Source organism: Schistocerca nitens, chromosome 1 (assembly GCF_023898315.1).
Source record: "Schistocerca nitens isolate TAMUIC-IGC-003100 chromosome 1, iqSchNite1.1, whole genome shotgun sequence".
NCBI classification, from domain to species: Eukaryota; Metazoa; Arthropoda; class Insecta; order Orthoptera; family Acrididae; genus Schistocerca; species Schistocerca nitens.
In genome coordinates this window covers 645,216,557-645,240,640 of record NC_064614.1, presented here as the reverse complement: position 1 = coordinate 645,240,640, position 24,084 = coordinate 645,216,557, and the positions used below count along the sequence as shown (strand labels likewise).

Genomic DNA, 24,084 nt, shown 5'->3' with positions numbered 1-24,084 from the left:
TGTCCTGTATGCGATGCATAATGGTCATGTCAGATAATGGCACAATCCGAAACTGTTCAACTTGAGATGGACACAAATGTTCCGCTGCAACTACCAAACATCTTTTATTAAATCGCTATCAGTGAAGGGGCGCAGGGATTTTGCTAAAAACAAAGCAATTTTGTAGCTCACTCTGAGAGCTGCCTCAGTTGATTTTTCTTCGTCATCCAGATCTTCTTCGGATAGCTTCCTTTTAAGTTTAATAACTTCCTGTGCACGATCTGGTCCATCACATTTTCCACTTCCGTAGTCTTTCGCGTGGTACGACATATAATGTCGCTGCAAATTAAATTTCCTGAAAGAATTCAGCGTTTTATGACATACTAAACATTTTGCAACACGATCTTTTTCTGTAAACAGATACAATTCCTCCCAGTGGGGGTTGAACTGCGAAAGCATGGTTGAGGTTACACAACGGCGACCTGACATGATTCTTAACCAGCGAAGTGACTGTTAGAGCTGATCGTAGTACTTTAAGCGTTACACACTCGGCGCGAATTCAATAGGCACGCTGCGGTCCTATTCATACGTGCGCGCGCATTTCCCCTCCCTCCCCTCCCTCCCACTCTACTCCGCGACCTTGCAGCTGCTCGCAAGCACGTGCCTGAGCAGACGCGAGTACTCGCGCTCAAAACCGGCCAGTTGTTAAGCCCTGAGCTAGACGCATGGGACATAACTTTCCTTTCAATATTCTGTGATCCACAGTGTCAAGAGTGTGCTGAGAGTACCAAATTCTAGGCATTACGTCTCATCACGGACAACGCAGCGCCCAGCGGCCTTCACTTAACGACCGAGAGCAGCGGTGTCTGTGTGGTGTCACCGCAAGGCACCACACTTGCTAGGTTGTATGCTTCAAATCGGCCGCGGTCCGTCAGTACACATCAGACCCGCGAGTCGCCACTGTCGACGCTAGCAGACCGAGCGCCACCACTCGGCTGGTCTTACAAGACAAGCTAGCGTACTGGCCAGTTCTACAGCCGACTTCAGAGATCTCATTTGCAGAGACACTAGTTAGCAAAGCCTTCAACTATGTCGGTAGCCACGACCTAGCCAGTTTATGCATTGACAATTGATCTATATGTGTGAAGCAGTCAGAATTGTAAAGAAGTATTCGCAGTTGAGTCTATAGCTGCACTTGTAAATATTATTGTACAAAGTCAAGATCGATGTTCACCGCTGATGCTGAATTAAAGCTAAGTATTTAATTGTATTCCTGCTACCAACTTTCTAATCACCTAAGATGTTCCAGATACATCCCGTCAAGTATAGTTCATTGATCCTCACGTCAGCCTATGTGATCAACGCGTGCAATTAATGGCCACACTTCGTGATAAGACTAAGAGTCAAACTGCGTGACTCAGCCGGGTCACCCTTTTTCCATGAGTCCCATAGTTCCGCATCATACATTAGTCTGTGCAGAGATCTCAGCGCTAACGGACCAGCAACACTGCATGAAATAATAGCAGAAACCAATGTAGGACGTACAACGAACGTATCCGAACCGGCAGCTGTGGTCGAGCGGTTCTAGGGGGTCGAGCGGTTCTAGGCGCTTCAGTCTGAAATCGCGCGACCGCTACGGTTGCAGGTTCGAATCCTGCCTCGGGCATGGATGTGTGTGATGTCCTTAGGTTAGTTAGGTTTAAGTAGTTCTAAGTTCTAGGGGACTGATGACCTCAGATGTTAAGTCCTATAGTGCTCAGAGCCATTTGAACCATGGATATGTGTGATGTGCTTAGGTTATTAGGTTTAAGTAGTTCTAAGTCTTGGGGACTGATGACTCAGATGTTAAGTCCCATATTGCTTGAGCCATTTTTGAACGTATCCGTTGGGACAGTGCGACGAAATTTTGCATTAATGAGCTATGGCAACAGACCACCGACGCGGATGTCTTTGTGAACAGCATGATATCACCTACACCACCTCTCCTGGGCTCGTGACTACATCGGTTGGACCTAGACGACTGGAAAAACTGTGGCCTAATCAGATGAATCCGATTTCAGTTGGTAAGAGCTGGCGGTAGGGTTCGAGTATGGTGCAGCCTCGATACCAAGTTGTCAGCAAGGTACTGTGCAAGCTGGTGGTGGCTCCATAGTGGCGTGGGATGTGTTTACATGGAATGGACTGGGTCCTTTGGTCCAACTAAACCGATCATTGACTGGAAGTGATTAAGTTCGGCTATCTGGAGACCATTTGCATCCATGGACTTGTTGTTCCCAAACAACGAAATCACTGGGCTGCAATTGTTTTCGACTGGTTTGACGAATATTCTGGACAATTCGAGCGAATGATTTTGCTACTCAGATTGCCCGACAGGAGTCCCATTGGACATAATTGATAGGTCAGTTCATGCACAAAATCCTGCATCGGCAATACTTTCGCAATTATAGACAGCTATAGAGGCAGCATAGCTCAGTATTTCTGCAGGGGACTTCCAACGACTTGTTGTGTCCAAGCCACGTCGAAATGCTGCATTACGTCGGGCAAAAGGAGGTCCGAAACGATATTAGGAGATATCCTATGACTTTTGTTAGCTCAGTGCATAATCTCACATAAATCTGGGTTCATATATGTAACTAATGTGATGCTACAGCTGTAGAGGCACCGAGACCTAACGTTCAATCGGGACGCCACAAATTCTACGTACAGGGTGTTCCAAAAATGACCGGTATATTTGAAACGGCAATAAAAACTAAACGAGCAGCGATAGAAATACACCGTTTGTTGCAATATGCTTGGGACAACAGTACATTTTCAGGCAGACAAACTTTCGAAATTACAGTAGTTACAATTTTCAACAACAGATGGCGCTGCGGTCTGGGAAACTCTATAGTACGATATTTTCCACATATCCACCATGCGTAGCAATAATATGGCGTAGTCTCTGAATGAAATTACCCGAAACCTTTGACAACGTGTCTGGCGGAATGGCTTCACATGCAGATGAGATGTACTGCTTCAGCTGTTCAATTGTTTCTGGATTCTGGCGGTACACCTGGTCTTTCAAGTGTCCCCACAGAAAGAAGTCACAGGGGTTCATGTCTGGCGAACAGGGAGGCCAATCCACGCCTCCTCCTGTATGTTTCGGATAGCCCAAAGCAATCACACTATCATCGAAATATTCATTCAGGAAATTAAAGACGTCGGCCGTGCGATGTGGCCGGGCACCATCTTGCATAAACCACAAAGGTGTTCGCAGTGTCGTCTAAGGCAGTTTGTACCGCCACAAATTCACGAAGAATGTCCAGATAGCGAGATGCAGTAATCGTTTCGGATCTGAAAAATGGGCCAATGATTCCTTTGGAAGACATGGCGGCCCAGACCAGTCCTTTTTGAGGATGCAGGGACGATGGGACTGCAACATGGGGCTTTTCGGTTCCCCATATGCGCCAGTTCTGTTTATTGACGAAGCCGTCCAGGTAAAAATAAGCTTCGTCAGTAAACCAAATGCTGCCCACATGCATATCGCCGTCATCAATCCTGTGCACTATATCGTTAGCGAATGTCTCTCGTGCAGCAATGGTAGCGGCGCTGAGGGGTTGCCGCGTTTGAATTTTGTATGGATAGAGGTGTAAACTCTGGCGCATGAGACGATACGTGGACGTTGGCGTCATTTGGACCGCAGCTGCAACACGGCGAACGGAAACCCGAGGCCGCTGTTGGATCACCTGCTGCACTAGCTGTGCGTTGCCCTCTGTGGTTGCCGTACGCAGTCGCCCTACCTTTCCAGCACGTTCATCCGTCACGTTCCCAGTCCGTTGAAATTTTTCAAACAGATCCTTTATTGTATCACTTTTCGGTCCTTTGGTTACATTAAACCTCCGTTGAAAACTTCGTCTTGTTGCAACAACACTGTGTTCTAGGCGGTGGAATTCCAACACCAGAAAAATCCTCTGTTCTAAAGAATAAACCATGTTGTCTACAGCACACTTGTACGTTGTGAACAGCACACGCTTACAGCAGAAAGACGACGTACAGAATGGCGCACCCACAGACTGCGTTGTCTTCTATATCTTTCACATCACTTGCAGCTCCATCTGTTGTTGAAAATTGTAACTACTGTAATTTCGAAAGTTTGGCCGCCCGAAAATGTACTGTTGTCCCAAGCATATTGCAACAAACGGTGTATTTCTATCGCTGCTCGTTTAGTTTTTATTGCCGTTTCAAATATACCGGTCATTTTTGAAACACCCTGTATCTGCACAGCTTTCAACATGGCCTCAACTGAAATCATATGGGCGGGTGTCAATGATATAGTGTAGGTTGTAGCATTAGAACGGTGACAAGAGTTACATACAAGGAAGATGAAACACAGATGTTGGACATGGAAATAAATTCCGCACATGGCTTATCAGCGACCAAAAACGTATCAGAAATAACACTCGAATACGAAAATGATGTCTGCTATAGCAAACGAACCAACAGCTGGCATGTAAATATCATCTGCAGACACGCCACTCTTTCAAGATTTTGAATCTTACTGTATTCGTTTTTTAGTTTAATAGCTGCCTTATCAAACTCAGGACTACTTCCCACACATAACCAAAAATTTATTCAGTGCTCGACCTCACAAATTTCTAGTTTATACGACTCGTTTTTTTTTTTCGTCACGTATCAAGTTTATTTATTTATTCATCCAAAAACCTTTGAGGATTGTGGCATACATCATTGGTTTGCCAATACACACATCACTTTCCCACATAAAATCAAACATAGATTGTTCTTGTTACAGAATCTGGGAAAGTGTACCTGCTGACCACTGTTTTGACTTTTCAATAATAAAATGAAAACATACGCTACTGAAATCGAATGGAGTACAGCAGCGATCACTTCACGATAACTGACCCAGAATGCTCGTGTTTCTAAATTCAGCCTCCAGGCAGCAGTAGTGGAATGAAAGTGGCGTAACAAAGTACAATCAATTTCAATTTCATGTGGCATGACAAAAGTTGCGTCTCGTTGAGCCACTGAAGTCTGGGAGTTAGCTGCAATATTCCTAGATTCATCGCTTGAATTTATTTTTAGAATGACAGCACTGCCCTACAACTGGAGTCACGCACTCTTCGACAGCCAATGAGCGTTCAGTAGAATTCTGGGCTTTTTGCTGTGAATGTCGTAGCCATTGCGAGCGTTAAACGTGATTGTAGCGAGCATTTTCATTCAGTTTGTTGTGCGTTGTTATCGCGATAACAACTGCGGGTCCGGGGGTTAGAATAGGCCCGAGGTATTCCTGCCTGTCGTAAGAGGTGACTAAAAGGAGTCCCTCCCCCTCAAGGGGGTAGTTTGCGCCTGCGTCCGGAGACGGACGGTTTCACGACTTATATTTGTGGTCATTTTGGTTTTTCGCTTATTCTGGTTTCTTCCTTCCTTTGTTTGGTTCCTTTCTTTGTCCTTCTCCCTCTCACGGTCTTCCTTACTTTTTACCTTGCCTTCTTCTCCTTGGCTTCTACTCCTTGCCTTCTACTCCTTGCCTTCAGGTCTCCGCCTCGGCGTTTGAGACAGTCTGTCCTTTCTCTCCCTCTCTCCCTTTTTTTCTATTCTTCTTTCCTCCCTGTGCGTGCCTGAAGGCCAACTCATGCGTTCGCACGCGTAGCTGGTGACGGGGTTACGCGTAATTCCCCACCCTGGGTAGACAAGTAAGGCACACACGTACCCCCTGGTAAAGGCCAGGCCCAGGGAGGGGTGATTGCCTGAGCTGACACCTTCCGACCATGCCGATTGGTCCCTCCGTCCATTTCTCGGGAGGTGTGACCTGATATGTAAACATTCACCTAAGGGGGGAGTGCCCTCTGAGAGGGTCCTCACAAGGAAGGAGCGCGCCATCAGAGACGTTGGCAATCATGGGGGATTCCTCCGCAATGGATTTCTCTTCTTCTTCTCTCTCGACTTCTGCCCAAAAACGGAAACTTGACCAGCCACCAGTGACGAAAGTACTACCGCCTGCCCCAAAGTTCCTCGTAGTTTGCCGGCCGCGGTGGTCTAGCGGTTCTGGCGCTGCAGTCCGGAACCGCGGGACTGCTACGGTCGCAGGTTCGAATCCTGCCTCGGGCATGGGTGTGTGTGATGTCCTTAGGTTAGTTAGGTTTAAGTAGTTCTAAGTTCTAGGGGACTTATGACCTACGATGTTGAGTCCCATAGTGCTCAGAGCCATTTGAACCTCGTAGTTTCTAGATCTGAGGACAGTAAGGATTTTTCATCTGTCAACCCTTTCGTTATTCAGAATGGCGTAGATGCCATAGCCGGATCTGTCAAGTCTTGTACCAGGATGCGTAACGGTACCTTGTTGTTAGAAACTGAGAGCGCCTTTCAGGCACAAAAACTGCCTCGGGCCACACTCCTGTACACGTTCCCTGTCCAGGTGAAGGCTCACCGCTCTTTGAATTCGTCGCGTGGTGTGGTGTATACTAGATCACTCGACGGATTGACTGACGAGGAGATTCAGTCTTTCCTTGCTCAGCAGGGCGTGACGGCTGTCCATAGGGTCATGAAAAAGGTCAACAATGACCTTGTACCGACCCGGACACTTTTCTTGACCTTTGATAGTGTTCAGCTGCCGTCGCGCATCAAAGCGGGCTATGAGGTTATTTCTGTTCGCCCCTACGTCCCGACACCTACGCGCTGCTACCAGTGTCAGCGTTTTAATCACACTCGTCAGTCTTGTTCTAATGCGGCTAAATGTGTCACTTGTGGAAGGGACGCCCATGAGGGTGACTGTCCGCCTCCGTCTCCTCGTTGCGTGAACTGTCAGGGTGACCATGCAGTGTCCTCCCGCGACTGTCCCATCTACAAGGATGAACGATGTATACAGGAAATTTGGGTCAAAGAGAAAGTGTCCACCTCGGCTGCTCGCAAGCTATTTGCTATTAGGAAGCCCACGCTGCTCCCAGCGGGGAAATACAGTACTGTCTTCGCCTCTCCTCGGACTACCAAGGAGGTGTCGACGCAGACATGCGACCTGACCTTTAGCACTATGGTCGTCCGTTCGGCCAGTGCTAAGATCGCCCGGTCAACGTCTCCTCTTCCTCCCGTCACCCCTAAGACACAAGCACCTTCATCAGCTTCTGCCAAGACTAAGACCCAGAAGTTAGATGCACGGGCCTTCAAGAAGGAACCGTCCCGTGCAGACTTCCTAAGTACCTCGTACTCCCAGCCATCGACCAGTACTTCCACTACCTGAGCTTCCAAGAAGGCTCATAAGAAGCAAAGTTCTCCTTCTCCGCCACGGCGCGTTTCTTCTCCTGCGCCACCCAGCGGTTGCCGCCCCAGGCCGTCATCCGTTTCGCCGAGCTCCCCCTCTCGGCCATCTCAACAAATGGACGATGACTCTCCGCCTATTGATAGCGGCGGCAGTGCTCACTCGAAGCCAGGCCCTCAGCGGCCTTCGAGGTGACCCCTTCTTGCTTCTCCTTTTTCTTTTTCTTCTCACGATGGCACTTCTTCATTGGAATATTCGCGGCATTCGCTCCAACCGAGAGGACTTAAAGTTGCTGCTACGCTTGCACTGTCCGCTAGTCGTAGCTCTCCAGGAAACGAAGCTACGCCCATGCAATCAAATTGACTCGGCACACTATGCCTCTGTGCGTTTTGACCTACCACCTGTGGCAGGTATTCCGGCTCAGGGAGGGGTTATGTTGCTGGTCCGGGATGATATTTACTACGATCCCATCACATTGGACACCGACGTGCAGGCAGTTGCCGTCCGAATTACTCTCCCCACTTTTACATTTTCCATTTGTACCGTTTACACTCCTTCGTCGTCTGCCGTTACCAGGGCAGACATGATGCAATTTATTGCTCAGCTACCTGCACCATTTTTGTTGACTGGAGACTTCAATGCCCACCATCCCCTTTGGGTTTCTCCAGCATCCTGCCCGAGAGGCTCCCTGTTAGCAAACCTTTTCAACCACCTCAATCTTGTCTGCCTCAATACTGGCGCCCCTACTTTTCTTTCGGACACAACTCACACCTATTCCCATTTAGACCCCTCTATATGTACTACCGAACTTGCACGCCGATTTGAGTGGTATGCACTTTCTATACTTATTCAAGCGACCACTTCCCTTGTGTTATCCGTCTCCTGCATCATACCCCCTCTCCGTGCTCAACTCGTTGGAACATCTCCAAAGCAGACTGGGGGCTCTTCTCTTCCAGGGCGACCTTACAGGATCAAACCTTCGCAAGCTGCGATAGTCAGGTCGCACACCTCACGGAAGTAATTCTCACTGCTGCTGAATATTCTATCCCTCACACTACTTCTTCTCCACGTCGCGTACCGGTCCCCTGGTGGACCGCAGCATGTAGAGACGCTTTACGTGCTCGTCGACGTGCTTTACGCATCTTTAAACGCCACCCTACGATGGCGAATTGTATCAATTATAAACGATTACGTGCGCAGTGTCGTCGTGTTATTAAAAAAAAGCAAGAAAGCCAGCTGGGCTGCTTTCACAAGCACCTTCAACAGTTTTACTCCTTCTTCTGTTGTCTGGGGTAGCCTGCGCCGGCTATCTGGCACTAAGGTCCACTCACCAGTTTCTGGCTTGACGGTCGCGAATGACGTCCTTGTGGCCCCTGAGGATGTCTCCAATGCCTTCGGCCGCTTTTTCGCAGAGGTTTCGAGCTCCGCTCATTACCACCCTGCCTTCCTCCCCCGAAAACAGGCAGAGGAGGCAAGGCCATCTAACTTCCGCTCCTCGAATCGTGAAAGTTATAATGCCCCATTTACCATGGGGGAACTCGAAAATGAACTTGCCCGGTCATGGTCCTCCGCTCCAGGGCCTGATTCTATACATAATCAGATGCTGAAGAACCTTTCTCCTGCGGGTAAAGGTTTTCTTCTTCGTACTTATAATCGCATCTGGATTGAGGGTCATGTTCCCACATGCTGGCACGAATCTATTGTTGTCCCGATTCCTAAGCCGGGAAAGGACAAGCACTTGCCTTCCATTTATCGACCGATCTCCCTTACCAGCTGTGTCTGTAAGGTGATGGAACGAATGGTTAACTCTCGTTTGGTTTGGCTGCTCGAATCTCGACGCCTACTTACCAATGTACAATGTGGATTTCGTAGGCGCCGCTCTGCTGTTGACCATCTGGTTACCTTGTCGACCTTCATTATGAATAACTTTTTGCGGAAGCGCCCGACCGCGGCTGTCTTCTTTGATTTGGAGAAGTCTTACGACACCTGTTGGAGGGCGGGCATTCTCCGCACCATGCGTACATGGGGCCTTCGCAGTCACCTCCCTCTTTTTATTCGTGCCTTTTTAATGGCTCGACAGTTCAGGGTACGTGTGGGATCTGTCCTGTCCGACGCCTTTCGCCAGGAGAATGGGGTGCCACAGGGCTCAGTTTTGAGCGTCGCTCTCTTCGCCATAGCGATCAATCCAATAATGGATTGCCTCCCAGCTGATGTATCAGTCTCCCTTTTCGTGGACGATTTTACCATCTATTGCAGCGCACAGCGTACATGTTTCCTGGAGCGCTGTCTTCAGCGTTGTCTTGACCGTCTTTACTCCTGGAGTGTCGCTAATGGCTTCCATTTTTCTGCCGAGAAGACGGTCTGTATTAGCTTCTGGCGCTACAAAGAGTTTCTCCCACCGTCCTTACGACTCGGTCCCGTTGCTGTCCCATTCGTGGAGACAACAAAATTTTTAGGTCTTAAATTTGACAGGAAACTTAGCTGGTCTCCACATGTGTCATATTTGGCTGCCCGTTGTACCAGTTCTCTAAATGTCCTCCTTGTTCTCAGCGGTATGTCATGGGGAGCGGATCGAACCGTCCTACTTCGCCTACATCGGTCGATCGTCCGCTCAAAGCTGGATTATGGGAGCTTCGTATACTCCTCTGCACAGCCGTCCATCTTACGCCGCCTCAACTCTATACAACATCGGGGTTTACGTCTTGCGATCGGAGCGTTCTATACTAATCCCGTCGAGAGTCTACATGCTGAAGCCGGTGAATTGCCACTAACCTACCGGCGCGATATACTGCTTTGTCGGTGTGCCTGTCGGCTATTGTCAATGCCCGACCACCCGTCTTATCATTCCTTTTTTGACGACTCTCTCGACCGTCAATACGGGTTGTATGTATCTGCCCTGCTACCCCCTGGAGTTCGCTTTAGTCGCCTCCTTCAGCACCTTGATTTTTCACTCCCTGCAACCTTTCGAGTGGGCGAGAGCCAAACGCCACCTTGGCTCCGGGCTCAGGTTCGCGTTCACCTTGACCTCAGCTCGCCCCCAAAGGAGATTACCCCAGCTTCGGTATACCGCTCCCGGTTTGTCGAACTTCATTCGAAGTTCATTAATATGATCTTCATTTATACAGATGGCTCTAAGACCAATGACGGTGTTGGGTGTTCTTTTATTGTCGGGGCACACAGTTTCAAATACCGGCTCCATGGCCGTTGTTCGGTCTTCACAGCTGAGCTATTTGCCCTCTACCAGGCTGTTCTTTACATCTGCCGCCACCGACATTCTGCTTATGTCATCTGCACTGATTCCCTGAGCGCCATCCAGAGCCTCAGTGATCCGTATCCGGTTCACCCTTTCGTGCACCGGATCCAACACTCTCTTCAGCAGCTGGCGGACGACGGTTCTCCGGTTACCTTTATGTGGGTTCCTGGCCATGTCGGAATCCATGGGAACGAAGCTGCAGATGCCGCGGCCAAGGCTGCGGTCCTCCAACCTCGGACAGCTTCTTATTGTGTCCCTTCATCCGATTGTAGCAGGGTCATTTGACAGCGCATTTTATCACTGTGGCATGCCGATTGGGCTACACTTACGGACAACAAGCTTCAGGCCATGAAACCTCTTCCCACGGCTTGGACGACCTCTTCACGCCCTTCTCGGCGGGAGGAGGTCGTTTTGGCCCGGTTACGAATTGGACACTGCCGGTTCAGCCATCGCCATCTGCTGACGGCTGCGCCGGCGCCGTTCTGCCCATGTGGGCAATTGCTGACGGTCCGCCACATTTTAACGTCCTGTCCGGATTTTACTACACTGCGTCTTGATCTTGGCCTGCCATGTACTCTGGATGCCATTTTAGCGGATGACCCAGGAGCAGCTGCTCGCGTTCTTCGTTTTATGCACTTGACAAACCTGTCTAAGGACATTTGATTATGCTGGTTTTTTTTTAATCCTATGCCTGTTAATATGTCTTTTATAGTGTTGTCCCTTTTAGTTGCTGTTTTAACCTTGTGCCTCGCAGTGCATTCCTAACTTAGTCTGGGCGTTAATGACCATTGTATTTGTGCGCCCTAAAACCACAAAAAACAAAAAAACAAAACAAAAAATCGCAATGATGGTGGTAAACGACAAATTGTACATAAGCAGGCGAGATACATAATTTGCAAGATACACGCTTTATTCAAGCGGAAGTCATGTTGTATGCACGTACCGCAGCTGTTGCTTGGAACCGACAGTGCAGTCACCTTCCGTGCCTTGACTTGAGTGAATTGCTATCGTTCGTGAATCGGACTTTAGTATTCTACCAAAGAATTGCAGTCTCCCATTTGCTTCACCCGCTACTCAGCTTATGTGATCGTTCCCTTTCATATCACCGCAAATTGTTACACCCAGGTATTTGTATGAAATGACCAATTTCAGCTGTGGCTCACTGATGTAATAGTCGTAGGATACCAGTTTTTTTGCTTCGTTAAGTGACCATTGTACATTTCTGAACATTTAAAGGAAAGTGATAATCTTGGCACCACTTGGAAATCTTTGATATGTTATCAAGATTGGACTAAATATTCGAGCAGCTTCTTCCAGAGCTGTGAAAAGGTTGAGGTTACTACTATTGTCTGGAAGGACATTAATATACAATACGAACCGCAAGGGCCACAACACACTTCCCAGGGGCATATCAAAAGCTACATCTAGATCCTGTCAACGATTTGATGGTTTGCTGCGTTCCCTCCCCGCTCCCTCCCCCCTCTCCAAAAAAAAGAAAAAAAAAACAGTCACAAAATTTGGCTTGATACCGCATATGGTGGTGCTATTGATAATAAGCGTAGATGTGGCACTGAGTTAAATGTTTTTCGGAAAACCAGAAATACTGCATTTACCTGTCTGCCTTTGTCGATGGTTTTCAGCATGACATGTTAGAAAAGTGCGGGTTGGGTTTCATGATCAATGAGTTCGGAATCCATGGTGGTTAGCATGGAGGAGGTCATTCTGCTTGAGGTATCCATCATATTTGAACTCAGAATATATTCTAAGATTCTATAAAAAAAATGTATGTCAAAGACATTGGACGGTAGTTTTGTGGACCGTTTCTGCCACCCTTCCCGTAAATGGATGTGACCTGTGCTTTTCTCCAAACTACTGGGCAAAGTGTTTTGTTAGGCAGAGGCTAACTCAGCCGAAAATTCAGTATAAAGTCTAATAGGAATTCCATCAGATCCTGGAGCTTTGTCCAATTTTAGTGATTTCGGTTGTTTCTCAAAGCCACCGAAACTGAAATCTATTTCACTCATGCTTTCAGTGGTATGAATTGAACTGCGAAAATTTGCCTGAGTTTTTCTTTGCAAAGGAACATTTGAAAACTAATTTAAGCATTTCTGCTTATGCTGTGTTGCCCTCAGTTTTGATTCCTGTGAAGTTGGAGCCACTTACAGCCTGTGCATATGGTCAGCGTTTCTTTGAGTTACGTGAAAGATCTTTCGAAAGTATTCTGCTAGGGTATCAGTAGTCATTAAAGGCTTTAGGCATTGTTCTCATGACAGCCAAATGTGTTTCATTTGGCATTTCTCTATCAATAGCTCTGTGCTTTATTTTGCACCTATTATACAGTGGTACCTGTTCTAGAAGTTTCTTCACCACAGATGCTCCTAACCATCACAACTGTTCTACTGGTTATATATCTATACAGTACCTGCTAATAAATTCTTTTAAACTTGAGCCATAGTTATGTCTAGAAGCTCCCACCCCGAACTAAATGTTTCAACTTCCCCATAGAGACATAACACTACTGCTTCTTTATCTGATTTACAAAACATGTAAATCTTCCTACTAGTTTTAGTTGCCCTTTGTACTTTGTTCATCATTGTTGCTACATCTGCCTCATGATCACTGGTAGATTCGATGTGGTCATCTTGAAAAAGGTTAAGTCTGTTTATTGGCATTAGATGTAATGTATTTGCATCATGTGTGAGGTTTGGAACCTTGTGTTAAGACATTCAGTAATATTTCACAGTATGTCTTGTCACATCCACGACAAACAAAACTGTGATTATCCCAATTGAATCACTTATTTCTAAAAGGGAACCACTCATGATTGATAAATTATTCAGGAGAAAGAAAAAAACATTCCACATCATTTGTTTCATAATTTAATCTCAAATTTCCTCCTGTCATGTGAAACAATTTATTTTCTGGACTATGTGAAACTAATATTAATAATATTTTTCTGCTCACCATTTAGAGAAAATGTTGTGCCACAGACAGGCACAGAGAAAAGACTGATACATACATTTAAAGTTTTGGCCAAAATGCCTTCTTCTGAAGTAGAAGACTCACACATATTCACACAAGCACAATTCACACACACACATGACCACTGTCTCTGGCCGCTGTGGCCTGCTGTCTATTTCCGTTTACTTTTCTGTACCTAGTATTATGTGAACTTCAAACTCTGGCACTTTGTTATGAATGACTTGGCAGTTAACCACCAGGATCTTAGTACTCTCGCCTGTGGGGGAGGGGGGGGGGATAAGGGTGTAAAGTTAAAACAGGCTACAGATCAGCACTCGCACAGACTGTTGATACTTTGATATTACATACTGCTCCATGCTGCATCACAGCATCAACTCCATCAACATCTTGTACTTTCTGCACTATCAGTTAGTTTATTGATGAAAGACAATGACATGTATTAATATTGTAGTATATTGTAGTTAAACATACAGTTTTAATTAACATCATGAGGAAACTTAATGATATGTTACCATGTCTGTGCCCTGCTCTCTACATAATTCTCCTCTTTTGTAGGGGATGATGGTGGAGGAGGTGAAGGAGATGAAGATGACGAAAAACTGCCATCATGTGGAGATTACATTATGCACTTCCTCACTCTCTTCTGGAAGCTATTATTCGCCTTTGTTCCACCAACAGGTAAATCCTCCCATTTCTCCAAATATTTCCTCTTGGTATCAATATTTTTAAGAGAAAGCATTTTTTCAGGTAATATCTGAATTATGAAGTTCAACTTATAATAGGAACGAAATTTAAAATGAAAAAAAATAACTAGCAATTCTATGCATCAAAATAACTAGACAATATTTTGACCCAATCAGGTTTTTAACATGATTTGATGAAAGATTATTAATTACTGGCAATAACAGTGTTATTAGATATTATTTGTCTTGTCATTGTTATTAATTACAATTATTTAACAATGTTGTTAATGCTAGTAATAATAACACAGTTCACTTAAATATTTTTATTACTGCTGTCATTCAAATAACTAATTTTGTAGTAGCCTGATTTTGTGTCCCTATAGTTCTTGAATTTTGGTTTGTATTTTTGTTTCTACATTGCATTTTAGCTATAATGTTGTTTTCTAGTTTCCTAACGCTGGAATGGGGAAACAGAAGTGCAGTGCTTGCAAATTCAGCACTTAACATGATTTTCCTTGTTTTAAGCAAATTTTTTGAGCTGATTCCATTCTATGGCACAGGTTATTGGCTGTATTTGTAAATGCGCATGCAATATACTTTGTCTGATTTACAGTGTTTTCTATTAATGATACATTTAATCATTTTCAGGCATTAGGTTCTGTAGAATGTATATGGGAGTCACTCTGGAAATCAGGAGAGTAGTAATGCATTTTCCTCCTTTCCAAATACTTACAACATTTTCAAAACATTGCTTTCCTTTAAGCTACAAGTACTGGCACAACAATTCAAATGTGTACAAATGTGTATGATTTGGAAAATTGTTTGATGACAGCTCTTACACAAATGGTGCTGTGAACTCAATACAATAGCCATAAATAATTTCATTGGTGTTTTTGTAGTAGAAAGCAGTCATATGGAACCATATTTGGGTTGTGTGGTGATGTGGATGTCTCTGCATTCATGTTTTCACTGTCCTTTGGTTGATTGCTTCTTCATATGTGTCTGTATCCCACAAGCCACTTATAGAGTGCAACAAAGGGTACTTCAGATACTTCTGTGATTTCCCTGTTCCTGTTTCATTCACAAATGGTTTGTAGGAAGCACAAATAATCTCAGTAAGTCTTCATACAGGCTCTAACTGCTAGGATTTTTCCATCATAGTCATTTTGTATGTAAACTTAATTTTCTTTGAAACATACAACTTTTAAATTTTAACGGTAATATTTTCTGTAATTCACAATGTCTCTCTTGTAGTGACTGCCATTGGATTTTATTAAGCACCGATGTTGTGTTTTGGCTCTTGCTAAACAACTTGTGACAAAACATGCACTTTCTATTTGAAACCTTTCTGTCTTTCACAAATCTGTAACTACCAAATCACAAGTTGTCTCTTCTAATCATCATAATCTTGCTAGGTACATACATTTCCAAACATATTGTCAGTATTAAACAATGATATTTCATATTTTCATTGCAGATGTGATATTTGATGTTGACTGCTCAGATAATCTACTGTCTGATTCTTGTTGTACTTGTTAGCAAATATATTTTCCTTCTCTGTAAAAGAAAGAAAGAAAATCTGCATCTACTATTACATCAATACTCAGCAACTCACCTGACAGTTTGTGGTGGAGGGATTTCCCTACATTGATTGAGACATGTAGTAACTGGTGAAGACACACACTGTTCCTTCCCCATGCTTTTTCTATCCACACTTGAGCTCTGTTACTAAGATCCTTGTTGTTGATGAGGTACCAAACTTTAATTTTGATTCCTTTTATTCTGAACAAAAAAATAGTATTCTTTGGTGTTATCTGTTATTGTCTGCTTCCATAACTGAGTGGTCACTGATGCTGATTGCCATGTGGTGGACCCAGGTTCTACACTCTACACTGCCAGGGATTTTTGCTTATTGGAAGGGTTGGTACAGGGATCACTCAGCCTCATGAAGCAAACGGAGAAGCTACTTTATCTGTTAATTGTAGTTCCAAGAACAAAAAATCAGATGATGACTCAGATAGCTGTGTGCTGACCACATACCCCTCCACATCACATCTGGTGACACCATTGGCAGAGATGACACAGCAGTTGGTAGGGCCCAATTGGCATGTCTAGGGCCACAATGTGATACTTTGCCTTATCTTACCTATTCGCTGTTCTTGGGTATTACAAAATGACACTGATGCACAGTGAAACCCAGTAAAAAAACAATTAAAAGTTTTAACCCTCTGAATACAACAAGTAAATAAGGAAATAGAAATCCTTCTACTACTTCTACCAGTTCCAATAGTTCAAGTGTTGAAACTTGTTATATTATGTTGGATGCTGTGAATCTGTGATTTCCTTTGAAGTATAACAATGGATCAAAAGCCAATCAGTCTCCAAAATTTTAAGTGGTTCTCATATTGTCATTTCAATTGAAGCATCGACATTTGAGCTACACAGTTTTAAAATACTCATTATTTTCCAGGACACACTGTTGGTAAACTTATAATAATAAGTATATGTATTTAACAGTAAAAAAGCCTTTCTTAAATCTTATTTTTAGAATGGCAATTTCTCTTGTGAAAATTATTCAGGGGCTTTACAGTAACATTAATTACCACTTTGTATTCACAATTCTTTTTTCACTTCACTATTTTAATTACATTTTTTGAAAATACCTACATTAGTTTACCTTCTAGGAGTATTAATGGAGCACGTTTTTGAAATGCAGCTACTGTAAATGCTAACATGTATTTTGGTAGGTAATTTCCATGCTGTTATTTCTAAAAGTAAGCAATAGCATTATATCAAAAGCTCCACGATGCTATATGGAAAGAAAATTACAACATACCACCACAGTCTCACTGCAGCAACAACTTATTTGTCTTATGGTATTGCAGTCAGTTTTGTGATGACAAGCAGCACAGTGATAGAATGAAATGCATATGTTTTTGTGCACAACCACTGTACAGGGTGAGAGTAGCACTGTGTTAATGTGAACTGTATCTGGTGTGACAATACAGGGCCTATTACAGTGAGGCTTCTCCTACCTTATGAGATTTGCAGGACATGAAGATTGAATTAATTAATCAATGCCCTACTTCTCAGATTTCATTGAAACCAAGTCAAAAGCGTTCTCGGAACCTATTAACTTCATGTAAACTGGTAATATACATTCATCATTCTTGGTTGATTGCACTTTACCACTTCTAAAGCCAACTTGTTCCTTTACTCATGATTATGATTGTCTATATCATTAGTGATAATTTTAATTTCTCCTATATCACAGAAAAGTAAAACAACTGTAGCATTGTTGCCGTTTTGGGAATTGTATGTCTTCACAGACATACTGTGAATAATTTTACAAGTTTCTTGGGTATTATTTCCCCTCTAGCTTTAATAATTTCTATTGAAACACTCTCATCTACATGCACCTTTCCCTTTTTCGTAGCTCATCTGGCATTATCACCAGATTGTCATACACCTCATCTATTGAAACACTCTCATCTACATGCACTTTTCCCTTTTTCGTAGCTCATCTGGCATTATCACCAGAATGTCATACACCTCATCTGGTATAATTTTCAGAATGTCATTATTTTCATTGTCAACTAGCTGTATTTCTTATTTATCTCTTGAGCTGTGCAAGCTTTTAAAAAAATCTTGGGAATGCATGGAAAATTTTCTCTGTTGTTAGTTATTGTGCTACCTAAGTCCTCCTGTTTCATCTTACTCATACTTTTTGCAGTTCTTTCTCTTACCAAGTTTTCATCGTTTTTGTTTTAGTTAGGTATATCCATAATTTACTGCTGTCTTCTGCACCTTATTTGTAACTGGTCATTTTGCTTTGTTAATTAAGCATGACTACAAATATCTTGAGAGAAATTAAACATTGTTTTGTGTCAAAAAATAATCAAATAATTATAAAATTATGAGATAGATTTACTGACCACTAGGCCTCCTTGCCTTCAGGAAGCAAAATTTCAGTAGTTCTGATAGACAAAAATAAACGCACACATGCTATGCTATTGTTTAGCTATCCTAGCTACGGGATTAATAGCTTTTTCCTTGGGGAGAAGAGAGGGATAGGTTGGGAAAGATTAAAGTGCGTGCACCTTTATGCATTTGGCAGTACTGAAATTCACCTCCAGAGCTTAAGTACCTTCTAATCTAAAATTTTATTTTTCTCAAATGAATGTTCCTTTTCATACAATTAATCAAATAATTGTATCATTGTACACTAGAGGTATTTAATTAAATGTTATTCCTTAACTTTTAATATATATATGAAATATATGTTGTGTTACTTAAGTAATGTTTGTAAACTGTATGCCTGAAAGTTAATAAGTTTATTCCAGGACATACACAAAAAAGCAGCCATTCCAAGCATCTTCTGTAAAATATATTATTAACACAAATTAGGACTGCTTTTAGTATAGTCACCCAGATAATTAAAGTAATTACTGCTGGATTGCTTCCTATGAGTAGGGAAGAGTGGTAACAGTGAGACATAACTCATCACCACCATATTTCTCAAAAATTACCTCATCAACATTACTAACAATACAAGTTTTATCTCCATCAAAATCACTTATCTACACTCATTTGCAATAAACTACCTGTCTCAGACTTACCAACCTCAGTTACTTCACATCTCTCATGCACATGTACATCAAGCATATCACCTAGTTCAGATCCAATACAGTCATCACCTGATTTACATACATCAATGACACTGTTTTCTGACCAAGAGAAGAAATCATTAGTACATACTACATCAAAATTCTCACTACTCTCACATTCTGGTTTGTGATTAGCTTCTACATCACTATAATTAAACAAAGTATCCCAAAATTTTTGATAAAAACATAAATGAGCACTCTGTTATTCCTTCCGTTCAGCTTCAGGTACCTGTGCCACATTATTAATACTGTTATTATTGTCTAATCATGAGTGTAAATTGGGGGTCCTGTGATTGTTGTGTTTCCTCGTTCCAAAACCATGGACCTTCATTGAGGCGGACTGCCGTTTCCTGAGTAGTTACCTCTATGATTGTTTCTTCTATTAAATTCTGCTGATGTTTAAAATTTCTCTCTCTATTAACATTTTGACCCTGATAGAAGTAGCCATTATCTCTATTTCTATAGTTATTACCATGGTAATCTCTATCATTTTGATTATTATGGTACATACTTGTTGCTACTGCTCTATTCAGCCTGTCAACATATTGTAAAAATTGTTCAAGACAATTGTCAGGTCCCTGTACTAAATCCCACTGCAACCTTTCTGGTAATCTCCTTTGAGTGCATCAATAAATGTCATTTCATCAAACGGTTTGTCAAGATGTGTTAATTTCTTAAGCTGATTCTTACAAAACTCTTTCAGAGTACCGTCCCTATTCCTATAATTAGGACCATTCAAAAATTCACTTTTAATTCTCTCCTGTTCAGCTTCTGACCAAAATTTACTTAAAAAACTTTTTTCAAAACTTTGATATGTTTCCCACTGACTTAAATTTGTATTTACTCAAGACAGAGCTTTGCCTTCAAGACATCTCTTTACAAATTTGATTTTTTGATCATCACTAATACCTGGCACAAAATTATCTCTACAGTGGTGTGGAAAATCCACTGAATGTAAATTGTCTGACAGAAAACTTTTGATTGGGATGTTGGAGCATGGAATACCATTCTTTGAATAGATTTTTGTGAATAAAATTTTCCTGAACTGCTGAAATTTTTTGATCTAAAACATTTACATTAGTTTGCATATTATTTTCAACATTTAAAATTTTTTGATCTAAACTACTCAAGTTCTGTTCCATATTTTCCATTATGGCCTTCTGTTCAACTCTGATGTCATTAACATTCTTTGTCTGTCTTGTAGATTCGACATCTAACTCTTTTTCCAAAACAATAAGTGTATTTTCTGAGACATGAACTTTTTCATTCACACTTTTTACCCCATCTGACAACCTATTTCTTAGCTCTGAAATCTGATTACTAAGTTGTTCTGTTTGGTATTGTACCCTATCCATTTTACTATTGTTTTCAGTTTTTAGATCATTTAATTGTCCTTGTAGTGAAGTAAATTTGCTATCATCATCCATCCGTATTTCAGTTAACTGCTCATTAACTGCACTAGATTTTCTATTGTTATCTGTCATCATTTCCTCTAGTTTTGCCAAAATTAACTGCAGACTATCACTTTTTACTGTTTCTTTGCTGACTATGCTTTTGCTCAGCTCAAACATGTCCTGACTGGGTCCTACAACCATCACTTCTACATCACTACTTCCCTTGTCTCTAGTCATTTTGTTAACAATCACACAAGTCCATGAACAAATTAATTTCACCAGTATTTTGTACTTATCTTTTCTTTTTGATGTCCCTCGTCATAGTTGTAAAGCCCTCTTTTAGTTGACCCAGTCCGTCACTGTTGGTAGTATCTCGTCACTATTGATACGACTTTGTTGGGCAGATCTCGATCTTCTATTTCCACCTGTCCAGAAACCCGTATGTATATAAACTGCGATTGACACAAATCACTGTCCCTTCTTCTTCTGCGACAGACCAAACTTCATTATCAACCTACTGATCCTAGATGATATCACCACGTATAATTTACCCCGCCCACAATTTGTTGATATCACTGTTATTGTCAATGGTAAAGTCTCTTTTTTCAAAAATATGAGAGGAGTAAGATTTACAATAAACTTTTTATTTATCTTCTTTTCTCGTGGTTGGTTCCAGTTTTTTATGTCCTGGGGCTGATTTTTGAAGGTGAAATTTTTTACATTTTAGGTTCTCATGGTTCCAATTGATGTAATTATCTTTGAAGACCACATGTGCAAATCTTTTGTGATCATGATAATTTATTCTCTCACATTTTTCTGTATCATACAGTCTTTTGAATTTTCACATTAACAAAGCCAAAATTACCATAGTTCTTCCAAAAGAGAGAAACACATCTAATCACATCAGAGGCATGCCCACTACTACTTCACTCTGTGATAATAACAATATTCCAACTGGTTTACAAATTTTCATGACAAATGAATTTCTATTAACTGATATTACTATTTTGTTAATGGATCCAGAAATAAACATGATAAGTAGCACCAAATTGTGTAATTAATAATAGAAATTTTAAGTGTGCCAAATATTTTGTAATTTCAAATTTCTCTAAAAAAAATTTTCAACTGTACAGTCAGGGCTAGTACACATCGATTGTAACAACGAAAATAAAGAAATATCTTTTTATAGATTTTAGCTTGAAATATAATGCGCCATGTACAAAATCTTATGAATTTTTTTAGAAAAACAGCTAAATTAAGATTGATCTGTTCAAAATTCGAAAAGTAGTTCTGATATCAACTACTTCTGTTGAGGAAAAGTAATGCTAGAGGAGGATGTTCCTTTACAACTCCTTAACATCAGCAAGGGACTGTACCAATGAACACACTCTACAATGTACGAATGCACATAATGCCTTGAAATCATCAGTCATTTCCCCAGCATGCCACTCAATATGACTGCAGAGCTGTTATACCTAAATATTGTCTTTGATATTTAGTTTACTTGAGCAGTCCAATACTTAAAAAGGGTCACATCGAGAGGTTTAAATAGCATTGGAAAGGACCAAATAAAGTCCTGGAAATCATCTTGCTGATTGCATTAACAGTCTAATTTCCATTTAACTCTATCATAGTGCCTACAAATTGTGTAAAGCTGTACTTGAGTACACCAGCTACTGAACAAGCCAATGAAACACAAAGACATTCCTGAGGTAGACCCTGAAAGCAGCTGAGACACCCGCAGAGTGCACAATAGGGTGACTTGCCAATGAGCCTCGAATACCAAGATCCACTGTTTGATAATGATGAGCAGGGAAACTGTCAGACAATCCAGGGTGCAGGTATGAGTAGTGCTTTGACATGGTATCTACTATACCCAAAACAGCACTTAGCTTGTGGTAAGTGGGTATACATCGCTTACAGATAGTGTGTGAGTGTCTAAGCGTACATGTGCCAAAGTGAAAAGTATGTTCATCTGTTGTAATGTTCATCTGTTCTAAGCAACAAGCTGACAACTGGATCACATGTTAAAATCCAAGTTAAAGTGACATTTATGGCCTATAAAAGGGAAATTGATCGTGTTTCAGATCTCTTACCCCACAATTATATCATTAGGCATGTATGTATTACGTGATGTAGATCCGTAATAACACACTTCTGCAGACAAAATGAACATTTATTTCGGCACTGAACAGAGCAAATACAAAAATGGCTGTCCAATGTAGTGTGAGAACACATATACAAAAGCAAAGTCAAAGAACATAGTCCAAAGAAATGGAGCTTCGCACAAGAGGCGCCACAGAGCAGCCCTCCCCCCAGCATGGTGGGGCGGAGCTAGCGTCACATCAACAAAAAATCCTGGTGCCAGGCAGCAGGTGGCCTCCAGCATGCGAAGCCGTGTCGATACAGTCCTACACGTAGGACTGCAGCGCAGGTGGATGAGAGCCATAGGAGGCAGTGACGGTGGCATCAGTGGGTGAGGCATTGGCAGAGGCAGACCAGCTGGAGGCAATAGAATGTGGCTCCGAGAGTGACCACACAGGTTTTAATCGGTGCACTGAAACTGTAAATGATCATCTGTTGAGCAGAATCACAAATGTATTAACTCTGTGGCATAAGACGTGGTGCATACCTGAGTAAAGAGGATACAGGGCAGCACGAACAGTCGTCTCGTAGCATAATGGAATCACACAGTGCGAAGTCTTTGTGAACAAAAACTGCTGGCATGGAGTGAGCGTGAGGCAGGGGTGGGCTAAGGTGGGCCACGTGTGCACGCACTCGTTCTATGAGGGCCAGTAAGTCAATAGTGTTGGTCGGAGGTGTGTCCTTGACGAATTCAGCTGGCAGGACGAGTGGTTCTCCATACAAGACTTCCACCAATGGAGCGCTGAGTTTCTCGTTGTGCACAGAGCAGATGCCGAGCATGACCACGGCAGAGCCTCAGACCAAATCCTGCCGTGGCATATGAGTGCAGCTTCTAGAGTTCTGTGCCACCACTCAACTAGGCCATTGGCCTGCGGATGATATGCCGTTGTGTGAAATTTCGCCATCCTGCACAGCTCACACAGTCGAGCGTAAAGCGACGACTTGAATTATCAGCCTTGGTCTGTAGTAAGTGAAAGGGGGCAGCCAAATCTCGCCACCCACACTGATATGAAAGTGTGAGCAATGGTCTCAGCCTTAATGTCTACCAGAGGGACCGTCTCAGTGGGTTAAGTGGTCGATCATGGACAGAATGTATTTGTACGCCTTGGAAGAGGGCAGAGGACCGACCACATCAATGTGCACTTGGAGCAGGCAGCCTTGGGGACGTCAAACTGCCCTAAGGGCAGTTGTGCGTGTGTGCTCACCCTAATATGTTGGCAAGGAACGCACGCATGTGTCCAGGAGCGCCAATCATGCCACACACCTGGCCAGATGAAACGTTGGGTGAAGAGTCTTGCCATTGCCTGCGTCCCGGGGTGGGCAAGATTGTGTAACACATCGAAGATCCCTCGCTGAAGGGTGAATGGCACCAAGGGATGGGGGAAACCAGTAGAAACATCGCACAGGACAGGGAATGACGACCCTTGCAGGGTAATAGGTTTGATGGCGAGCGAAGATTCGGCATCCGAAAGCAGTTGCTGCGTGTCCGTGTCTTCAGCCTGAAGTTGCACCAGTTCCAGGGGGCAGAGATCACTGAGACACAGGAGAGGTAGTTAGCAACTAAATTTTCTACACCGTGGATGTAACAAGTATCCGAAGAATGTTGCCAAATAAGGTCTATGTGCCAGAAGCATCGTAGAAGGACATCCTTTGCTGGGTTGCGTATTGCATCAACAAGAGGTTTATGGTCTGAATAGATGGTGAAAGCACGCCCTTCCACATCGCTCCT

At 42.8% G+C, this 24,084-nt stretch overlaps 1 protein-coding gene across 1 annotated transcript in view; it reads left to right on the top strand.

Annotated features, from left to right (window-relative positions):
• Positions 1-24,084, top strand: part of LOC126258453 (sodium/calcium exchanger 1-like) — a 208,246-nt gene that overhangs the window by 88,564 nt on the left and 95,598 nt on the right. The window contains exon 4 of the mRNA XM_049955645.1: positions 14,022-14,144. Within this exon, the coding sequence (XP_049811602.1) occupies positions 14,022-14,144 (123 nt within the window). The remainder of the gene's footprint in view (positions 1-14,021; positions 14,145-24,084) is intronic.